Source organism: Bufo bufo, chromosome 1 (genome assembly GCF_905171765.1).
Source record: "Bufo bufo chromosome 1, aBufBuf1.1, whole genome shotgun sequence".
NCBI lineage: Eukaryota > Metazoa > Chordata > Amphibia > Anura > Bufonidae > Bufo > Bufo bufo.
The window spans coordinates 668,338,523-668,349,896 of NC_053389.1; the positions used below are offsets into that span (position 1 = coordinate 668,338,523).

At 45.6% G+C, this 11,374-nt stretch overlaps 1 protein-coding gene across 2 annotated transcripts; it reads right to left on the minus strand.

The window, feature by feature from the left end:
• Positions 1-283: 283 nt before the first annotated feature.
• On the minus strand, positions 284-9,633 carry C1H15orf40 (chromosome 1 C15orf40 homolog). Of its 2 annotated transcripts, none has more exons than XM_040414057.1 (4): positions 9,477-9,633; positions 6,896-7,022; positions 3,796-3,923; positions 284-769 (listed from the first exon to the last, which is right to left on the minus strand). In XM_040414057.1, exons 1-4 carry the CDS (start codon positions 9,579-9,581, stop codon positions 674-676), a joined length of 456 nt encoding a protein of 151 aa, XP_040269991.1. In that variant the 5' UTR covers positions 9,582-9,633; the 3' UTR covers positions 284-673. The 2 variants fall into 2 exon arrangements, with proteins under 2 accessions (XP_040269991.1, XP_040269992.1); XM_040414058.1 differs by lacking the exon at positions 9,477-9,633 and adding an exon at positions 9,310-9,466.
• Positions 9,634-11,374: the final 1,741 nt, after the last annotated feature.

An 11,374-nucleotide genomic window follows, 5' to 3' on the forward strand; every position in this document is an offset into this window, starting at 1 on the left:
CTGCTTTGGTACTCCTAGCAGGGGTCTGTTTACCCTACTACTGCAGTGATGTCACATCGACGTGTGACAACTGCAGCCAATCGCTGGCCTCGGCAGTGCACCGAAGAGACCAGGGATAGGCTGAAGTGGTCACATGTTGACATGACATCACTGCTACAGCTAGGTAAACAGAGCCCTGACAGGAGAACTGAAGCAACGGCGCAGGATCTTTCGGGTAAGTAACAGTCTGTTCTTTACTGTAGGCAGATTGCATGTGCTGTCCAGTTTCCTACCGAAACAGGACACCCCATTTAAGGGAATCAGTCACCTCCCTGGAGAGCTAAATGCTCCTCGAGTCCAGATAAATAATTTTTTTTACGGTCAAACTACCACCTTTCCCATTGTAATACATCGAGTGGACTAGTCAGTCCTCCCAGTGTATTACGGCGCTGGCTTGTGGGTTCGTAGCACATTGGGTGGTGTCTACCATGAGGCTAATATTATCTGCTCTTCATTATTCAGACATTTGTGAATATCTGCTGACAGTATTGTAAAGTAGTAGTTCCTCAATAAAACGCTTGACCATCATGTTATATGTACGGTAGATTAAAACGTGGTTGATTTTTATTATTTCAGCATGGCTTCTCTGTATAATTTCATCAAATTCAAAAAGTCCATCAACAAGAAAAAATAATCAGCTTTTGGATGCTTCACTCTTTAGTTTTTCCAAAACAATTTCTGGTGTTGTAGCTGCTGAAATCTTCACTATTTTTTCCCGACTTTTTCCACCCTGTAAGATAGTCAGCTTTTTGTTAATCTGCATTACATTATCCACATACATGATCTAGGTTTAGCAAATCAGAAATACACATCTGCACACAACAGCTATTTAATTAGCTGTAATGCACCTTCATAGTAAATAAGGGGTCCCATGTTCCAGGCTGAGCATGAGCCCTGCTGCTCCATTCATTCGCTATGAGACTACTGGAGATAGCAGAGTTGTACTCTATTTCCAGCAGTCCCACAAAGGATGAATGGAGCTGCAAGCTGTATATTCGGCCTGCCGCTCCATCAGGACGAGAACATGGGATCCCTGTTTTGGGATCAGTGGGGGTCCAAGCAGATGGACCCCCAGCGGATCAGTTATTTATCCCCTTTAAAGGGAACCTGTCACTAGGATTTTGGGTATAGAGCTGAGGACATGGGTTGCTAGATGGCCACTAGCACATCCGCAATACCCAGTCCCCATAGCTCTGTGTGCTTTTATTGTGTAAAAAAACTGATTTGATACATATGCAAATTAACATAAAAGAGTCATATCTTACTTGTGTGACCAGAGAAGAGTCATATTTTCAAGCTATGACTCATCTTAGGCTGGGTTCACACGAGCGTGTCCGGATGCGTCCCGGTGTGTTGCGGCAAAACCGCGCGAGTAGGAATGCAATTGCAGTCAGTTTTGACTGCAATTGCGTTCCGATGTTCAGTTTTTATCGCGCAGTGCAATGTGTTTTGCACACGCGTGATAAAAAACCGACACTGGTACCCAGACCCGAACTTCTTCACAGACGTTCAGGTTTGGGTTAGTTGTAGTGTAGATTGTATTACTTTCCCTTATAACATGGTTATAAGGGAAAATAATAGCATTCTGAATACAGAATGCATAGTACAATAGGGCTGGAGGGGTTTAAAAAAATAAACTCATTAACTCACCTTCTCCTCTTGATCTCGAAGTTCCCGGTCTCTTCTTTACTTGAGTTGTGGGCTAAAGGACCTTTGGTGACGTCAGATCTCATGCCCCAATCACATGGTACATCACCACGGTGATGTACCATGTGATTGGAGCATGAGATCTGACGTCACCAAAGGTCCTTTAGCCCACAACTCAAGTAAAGAAGAGACCGGGAACTTCGAGATCAAGAGGAGAAGGTGAGTTAATGAGTTTATTTTTTTAAACCCCTCCAGCCCTATTGTACTATGCATTCTGTATTCAGAACGCTATTATTTTCCCTTATAACCATGTTATAAGGGAAAGTAATACAGTTTATAGACTGTCACCTAGCAACCATGCGTGAAAATCGCACCGCATCCGCACTTGCTTGCGGATGCTTGCGATTTTCACGCAACCCCATTCACTTCTATGGGGCCTGCGTTGCGTGAAAAACGCAGAATATAGAGCATGCTGCGATTTTAACGCAACGCATAAGTCATCGCTCATCTGAACAGCCCCATAGAAATGAATGGGTCCAGATTCAGTGCGGGTGCAATGCGTTCACCTACCGCATTGCACCCGCGCGGAAATCTCACCCGTGTGAACGCAGCCTTAGGTTAATTTGCATATGTAACAAATCGGTTTTTATACACAATAAAAGCACACAGAGCTATGGGGACTGGATATTGTGGATGTACTAGCGGTGATCTAGCAACCCATGTCCTCAGCTCTATACCCAAAATCCAGATGACAGGTTCCCTTTAAATCAGCACTGTAGCAGAAATATACAAGATATTTTTCTTTAAAAGTAAAATAAAGTATCCTATTTTTTTGATGGCTGTGTGAATGAGGACTAAAGTAACATTCCTTAGATTTCAATATGACCGATCCTTTGTTCTCACAGGAGAGGAGACAAACCACCACCCGAAGTGTTTGGCAGCGGCTTAGTCCCCTCTCCAAACTGAACACAAGTTCGCTCTGCTGGGCCAAGTGGTCCACACATATACAGTATCTGACAAAAGTGAGTACACCCCTCACATTTTTGTAAATATTTTATTCTCTTTTCATTGGACAACACTGAAGATCTGACACTTTGATACAATTTAAAGTAGTTAGTGTACAGCTTGTATAACAGTGTAAAGGTGCTGGACTGGCCAAGCATGTCTCCAGACCTAAACTCTATTGAGCATCTGTGGGGCATCCTCAAATGGAAGGTGGAGAAGCGCAAGGTCTCTAACATCCACCAACTCCGTGATGCCATCATGGAAGAGGATTCCAGTGGCAACCTGTGAAGCTCTGGTGAACTCTATGCCCACGAGAGTTAAGGCAGTGCTGGAAAATAATGGTGGCCACACAAAATATTGACACTTTAGGCACAATTTGGCCATTTTCACTTAGGGGTGTACTCACTTTTGTTGCCAGCGGTTTAGACATTAATGGTTGTGTGTTGAGTTATTTTGAGGGCACACCAAATTTACACTGTTATACAAGCTGTACACTGACTACTTTACATTGTATCAAAGTGTCCTATCTTCAGTGTTGTCCCATGAAAAGATAGAATAAAATATTTACAAAAATGTGAGGGGTGTACTGACTTTTGTGAGATACTGTATATATAGTAAATGGCCACCTTCGAGAAACATATCACAGGTTATGAAACTGGGTAAAAATTTGCCCCAGTCCCTAGGGAAATTCATTATAGAAACACAGTGGAAGCTCTACACTGGAGCCCACAACAATATGGTCAGACAAGATGGCCATGCTGTGATTTGACCCTTGGATCTATTATAAGGATCTGGTCATCTACGGTCAGCTTTTGCTGAAGAATACGAATCATAACGCGTGCTGGTTTTGAACACCCAGTTCAACACTTGTGGCTCCCGGGTTCCGATGCAGAATCTGTAACAAGGACACCCAGCTACCATGTCTCATTTATTATTCTGCTCTTCTACGGAGAGCTGGTTTTTGGCCTCCTAAGGCACCAGTGTCTGTTGCAGCCGCTACTGCTGCACCCCCATAGCTACAGCCCTGTGAGCCACATGTATTATACTGTACATTCTGATATCTCTGAATGTGGCCTTATAGACTGCTGTTAACAAAAGACTTACCTTTTCAAGATTAACTTCACTTTTCTTCACCTCCAGGACCTTGGAGAGATAGCGGCATAATTCAGCATTTGCTTCTCCTTCAGATGGAGGAGCTGCAATTGCAACTCCAACAGCCTCTGTCGTCACATCTATTGTAGAAATATAATACAGTCAATGAATTAACAGAGATTGCAGATTTCATCTGTGGATGGCGTGTTGATAAGGAAAACTAATGGCAGGAAAGGAAAGGTGACATCCCTATCACTGACAGGATCACGGAGAATCACAGGCACAGCTACACCTGTCTTAATTGAATACGCCACCCTTTCACAACGTACTGGACCTGGAATGTAATGTGTTTGCAGCAGAATGCAAATGGATGGAGTTTTACAAAACCTCATTGGTACGTCTAGGAAAGTGCATAGATTTTAGGATATGGTACACCAGGGATCAGCAACCTTTGGCACTCGGTCTGCTGTGAAACTACAACTCCCATCATGCAAACTTACTCGGCTCTTCTTGTAACTCCCACAAAAGTGAAAAAAGGATTCTGGGAATTGTAGTTTCGGGACATCTGGAATGCCGGAGATTGCTGATCCCTGTGGTATACATTCAAATCTGCAGCATGCCCTACTTGTACCAGATACCTTTTGCAATGCATTTTGCCATGCTTTTACAGCAAAATGTGCAATAGATTACTCCTTTCATGTCTGAACACACCTCAGACTAAGGCCCCTTGCTGACGAACGTGTCCGGATGCGTCCCGATGCATTGCGGCAAACTCACGCGAGTAGGTACCCAATTGCAGTCAGTTTTGATTGCGTTCCGATGTTCATTTTCTATCGCGCGGGTGCAATGTGTTTTGCACGCGCGTGATAAAAAAAAAAAGACTGTGGTACCCAGACCTGAACTTCTTCACAGAAGTTCAGGTTTGGGTTAGTTGTAGTGTAGATTGTATTATTTCCCCTTATAACATGGTTATAAGGGAAAATAATAGCATTCTGAATACAGAATGCATAGTAAAATAGGGCTGGAGGGGTTAATTTTTTTTTTATTTAACTCACCTTAATCCACTTGTTCGCGCAGCCGGCATCTCTTCTGTCTTCTTTTGTGAGGAATAGGACCTTTGATGACGTCACTACGCTCATCACATGGTTCGTCACATGATCCATCACCATGGTGATGGATCATGTGACGGACCATGTGATGAACGTAGTGACGTCATCAAAGGTCCTATTCCTCACAAAAGAAGACAGAAGAGAAGCCGGGCTGCACGAACAAGTGGATTAAGGAGAGTTAAATTATTATTATTATTTTTTTTAACCCCTCCAGCCCTATTTTACTATGCATTCTGTATTCAGAATGCTATTATTTTCCCTTATAACCATGTTATAAGGGAAAATAATAATGATCGGGTCCCCATCCCGATCATGACCTAGCAACCGTGCGTGAAAAATCACACCGCATCCGCACTTGCTTGCGATTTTCACGCAACCCCATTTATTTCTATGGGGCCTGCGTTACATGAAAAACGCACAAAGAGGAGCATGCTGCGATTTTCACGCAACGCACAAGTGATGCGTGAAAATCACCGCTCATGTGCACAGCCCCATAGAAATGAATGGGTCCGGATTCAGTGCGGGTGCAATGCGTTCACCTCACGCATTGCACCCGCACGGAAATCTCGCCCGTGTGAAAGGGGCCTAAGGGTCCATTCACAGGGCCGTATGAGCTTTGCGGATCCGCAAAACACGGACACCGGCAATGTGCGTTCTGCATCTTGCGGACCGCACATCGCCATCACTCTCATAGAAAATGACTTGTCCGCAATTGCGGACAAGAATAGGACATGTTCTATTTTTTTGCAGAACGGAAGTGCGGATCCACAAATGCGGATGCGGACAGCACATTCCAGCCCTATTGAAAATTAATGGGTCCGCACCTGTTCTGCAAAATTGCGGAACGGATGCGGACGTGTGAATGGACCCTTAGGCCGAAACCAGATAAGGCAGCATGTGCCTCCGACAAGTCTGCCTTAGGGTACATGCACACAGTGAATATTGTGCACGGATGTTTGTATGGAAAAGACGCAGCGTAGTACAGTACAGTGCAAAATCTCAGGTACACGGTGCAGAAATTTTCCACGTGGAAATTTTCTAATCTGCGGAGAGTGAGATCAAATCGACAACAAACTCCACAGGTGGACTTTGGTGTGGAAATACAGCCATGAAACCACATGAAAATTCACATAAACTACATGCACTTCCGAGACACAATGCAGCGTAATAAAGAGGAAGTGGCACTCGCATGGAGTGCCGCCTGCTCTTCAAACAGTTGATAGGCAGGGGTGGCGAGTGTCGGACCCCGCCGATCAGATATTGATGACCTATCCCGAGGATAGGTGATCAATATAAATCACTGCACTACCACTTTAACTAGCTGGGGCTACACAGAAGATACTATGTGGCCATGACACAACCAAGTCTCTAGACTAAGGGTACTTTCACACTAGCGTTTTTCTTTTCCGGCGCTGAGTTCCGTCCTAGGGGCTCAAATCCGGAAAAGAACTGATCAGTTTTATCCCCATGCATTCTGAATAGAGAGTCAGTCCTTCAGGATGCATCAGGATGTCTTCAGTTCAGTCTTTTAGACTGATCAGGCTTTTCAGAAAAACGTAGCATGCAGTATTTTTACCTCCGGCCAAAAAGCCTGAACACTTTGACTGAACGCCGGATCAGGCCTTTTTCCCATTGACTTGCATTAACGCCGGATCTGGCACTGTGTGTTCAGTCAAAACGGATCCGGCTTTTGCATGTTAAACCCGAAAAATGTGAAAAAAAAGTTAAAGTCCATAAATGGCGGATCCGTTTTTTCCAATGCATTTTTTCATTGTGATCAAAATCCTGATCAGGATTCAAATGTAATCCGTTTTCACACGTTTTTCCGGATCCGGCGGGCAGTTCCGGTGTCGGAATTGAACGCCGGATTAAAACAACGCTAGTGTGAAAGTAGCCTAAGTATGCAGCATGCTCTACAATCATTCTTATTAACGCCATACCACAATATAGAGATAATTAGTACCAGCCCAACACAGGCAGGGGGTACTAGAGTTACTACTTACCTGTTACAGCATTCAGTTTAGAACCTGGTTTGGCATGTACAGATATTAAAACACTGCCACTTCTGTCCAGTACAACAGGACCTGTAGGATGGGCAGCCTGTGCCGCCTCCTTCTTCTGTCCTTTTCCCTGTAAAGGACAATTTAATTAGTGTGCAGAATTTCTATTTTATAGATGTCATTATAAATAATACTGAATCAGGGGATGACAGAGGACCCTGTACAAAAACAGAATATAGGTCATTGGACCCCAATAGCTCATCATAGAGCACCCCCTCACATCCCTCTCACCCAGAAACTGTAAGCCATCAAAGGCACCACAGTAGTCACTTAGGACGTACTGACATGTCAGTGAATCATGGACATGTGCCGTCTATGTTCTCCATGGACAGCACATGGATCCATTGATTTTACTGTGTTTATCCTGTGGTCAGTGGAGAAACTACGGAAACATGCACTATTTTGGCCATGATGAGCACCAAGCACCTACGGGTCCTTGAAAACCACCGACGGAACATGGATTCAGGGATCATGCACACAAACGTACTTTTTGTCTGCATCCAAACCGCATTTTTTGCGGGTCGGATGTGGACCCATTCACTTCAATGGGGCCGCAAAAGAAGTGTGCTGTCCACATCCGTATGTCCGTTCCGTGGCTCCACAAAAAATGAAATCCATCCATTTTTGATGGAGGTGTTTTAAAAACTGATAAATGGCCAGAGAATAGATGCGAATGTACCCTAATAGGGAGGAAGCTGTCAGTCAGTCAGAGGAGGGTCGGGAGATCCTACTACTCATGAATACAAAAACTTACACTTTGCTCGCGCTGCAGCCTATAAAGTGTGATTTTATAAAAAAAAAAATAAAAAAAAAAAGACCTGCAACAATCCATGTAAATCATCTACTCGTATAATGAAGGCGTCTGTACAGATTAGGTAGCAGAAACCTGGTGACTTTACTAATGAAGATGTCCCCCTACCCATACCATTCAGGGTTGCTCTAAGTGTCAGGGAAACGAGCTCGCTGAGCCCAGGGGGGCGACAGGGGAGCACAGCTTTTTTAGGCTAGTTTCACACTAGTGGCAAGGAACTCCGGCAGGCTGATGCTGCGGGTGAACAGCCTGTCAGATTTGTAAGCCAAAACCAGGAGTGGGTCCAAAACACAGAAGAGGCACAAATATTTCTATACGCACAAACGTGGTCTGTGGTCATATTCGGGCGTGCAAACAGCGGGTCCGCCATATACAGGCAGTGTGCTCTCCGTATCATGGATGTGGACCCATTCACTTGAATTGGTCTGCAATCCGCAAGATGCGGAGCGGAGGCACGGAAGTACTACGGAGCTCCTCCATGGGATTTCAATCCGTGCCTCTGCACTGCAAAAAAAACTGAATTTGCGGATCATGGACCTATTCAAGCCAATCGGGGTCCACATCTGCAAACGGCGGCCACACAGCCGATGCTCGTGCATTGTGGACCGCTCACGTTCTTGTGCATGAGCCCTTATATCTTTTCTCTTTAAGTTCCACTGGTTTTAGCTTACAAATACCGACCCCGTGAAAGAGGCCTTCGGCCAGGGCACGCACTGGGGATTAAATTACAGCACAGAGCAAATCAATAGCGTTTTGCTCACACGGAGTACATGCTGCGGGCAGAACGGTCATTTGGATTTACGTGCTGATTTTTCTGCAGCTCTGGGAGACAGCAAAGGAGGTTTTGACTTAAAATCTGCATCAAAATTCACATCTAAAATCTAAATACACTGCAAAATCCATATGGCCGTATTGAAATCCGCAACATATTTGTGGTGTTTTTGTGCAGATTTCATCCACATAAAAATATGCGATGTGTGATTTTAGCCTGAGGGTAAATGCACACGTTCAGGATTTACGTGCAGACAATCCGCACTGAAATCTGCAGGTGTTCGCAGGGAAATCCGTGCGGTCAATCTGCATCAATTGAGGATTTGCATGTGGATTTTACTCCTAACCATTGAAGTGAATGGAGAAAAACTGGTCAGGAAAAATAAAATAAAATTCTGCGGATTTTAAAATCCGCACCGTACGTCAAAATTCGAACAGAAAATATCTGCATCGTGTGCATGAGAAACTCAAATTATCATAGAATACAAATGTACATGACCTATGGTGCGGATTTTCTACACGCAAATCTGTGCGGAAAATCCACACGCAATCCTGATTGTGTGCATTTACCCTTAGGGCACCCTCCTGATAGAATCAGGCACCACCATAATGTGACCCTGCGCCACACAGCTGACATATAGTGCCCTATATTGTAGCTGCACCCTGGCATTATTCAGCAGCCAACTAGGCACTGCCCAGCTGGTATGTGTGGTACACTGAATATGATGCCACCCAGGATACCACTGCCAGCTAGATGCCCGGCTCTAGCTCCCACCTGTAAACAAGCCCCAGGACCGGAACAGACATCACCGCTCATTCCTGCCCTTGTATTTTATATCATGGATCCCGCCCCTGTCTGCAAAGAAAGATAGGCCTGCACCAGGGAAGGACCGGCACTCGAGTGGCTGCTCTCCCGGGGCAGGCCACAGCAGCAGCAGTCACCTCTCTGCTCTCCTTCCGCGGCATGGTGTGAACTCGCTCTGGAGCTGCAGCGGCCCGGGGTGGGGAGGGGACGCTGAGAGCTGTTCGGCACACCCGGAGGAGCATGGATCCTGCGGTGTGAGTGACGCAGGGGGGCGCTGTCCGCCGCAGTGAGGGGAGTGATCATAGCACTGAATACATGGCATGTCAGGTTATATTGAGGGAGAGTTATCAAAACAGGTGCAAAGGAGAACTGGCTTAGTTGCCCATAGCAACCAATCAGATTCTACCTTTCATTTTCCAGAGGAGCTCTGGAAAATGAAAGGTGGAATCTGATTGGTTGCTATGGGCCCCTAAGGGTACTTTCACATTAGCGTTTTTCTTTTCCGGCATAGAGTTCCGTCACAGGAGCTCTATACCGGAAAAGAACTGATAAGGTATATCCCCATGCATTCTGAATGGAGAGTAAGGCTACCTTCACACTTGCGGCATGACGGATCCGACAGGCTGTTCACCCTGTCGGATCCGTCCTTCCGCTATTTCGCCGTGCCGTCGCTCCGTCCCCATTGACTATAATGGGGACGGGGGCGGAGCTCCGGCGCAGCACGGCGAAAGGCCACCGGACTAAAAGTCCTGCATGTCCGACTTTAGTCCGGTGGCCTCTCACCGCGAACTGCCGTACTGCGCCGGAGCTCCGCCCTGTCCTCATTATAGTCAATGGGGACGGAGCGGCGGCACGGCGAAATAGCAGAAGGATGGATCCGACAGGGTGAACAGCCTGTCGGATCCGTCCTGCCGCAAGTGTGAAAGTACCCTAATCCGTTCAGGATGCATCAGGATTAGTGTTGAGCGAACTTGTGTTTTAAGTTCGGCGTCTAAAGTTCGGGTTCGGGTTATCGAAGAATCGCATTATGGATTCCGCTACCACGGACCATAACTTGGTCTGTGGTAGCGGAATCCGTAACGCAAATCTTCGATAACCCGACCTTTAGACGCCGAACTTAAAATACAAGTTCGCTCAACACTAATCAGGATGTCTTCAGTTCAGTCATTTTGACTGACCAGGCAAAAGAGAAAACCGTAGCATGCTACGGTTTTATCTCCGGCGGAAAAAAGTGAAGACTTGCATTTTTCCCCATAGGAATGTATTAGTGCCGGATCTGGCATTCAAAATACCGGAATGCCGGATCCGTCCGTAAAAATGTGAAAAAAAGATACAAGACAGATCCGTCTGTCCGCATGACAAGCGGAGAGACGGATCCGTTCTCGCAAAGCATTTGTGAGACGGACCCGCATCCGGATGCTTCTCACAAATGCTTTTAGTCATATCCAGATCGGCGGATCCGGCGGGCAGTTCCGACGACGGAACTGCCTGCCGGATCACACTCCCTCATGTGTGAAAATAGCCTAAGCCAGTTTTGCTTTATACTGGTTTTGATAACTCTCCCCCATTTTGTCCCATCTACTACCAAGTTATAATAAGGAAGGAAACCACTGAACCACTTAGAAACCCACTACACCTTACAATTTCCATATTACATATCTGTATTAATTCACATTTTTCCCACAGGTACCCTATTTGAAACCCGTATTTATATGCTACTTTCCCACTAGCGTTTTTACTGGATCCAGCAGGGTTCATCAAAAACGCTTCCGTTACTGATAATACAACCGTCTGCATCCGTTATGAACGGATCCAGTTGTTTTATCTGTAACAAAGTCAATAGGGGACGGATCCGTTTTCGATTGTGGCAGAGAAAACTGATCCATCCCCATTGAATTGCATTGGGGGTCATTCCGGATACGTCTTGCTCCGCATCCCAGGACGGAAAGCAAACGACAACATGTTGCAGTTTTCTCTCCAGTATGGGAACGCAACGGAACGGAATGCATTTTGGAGCATTCCGTTCAGTTTTGTC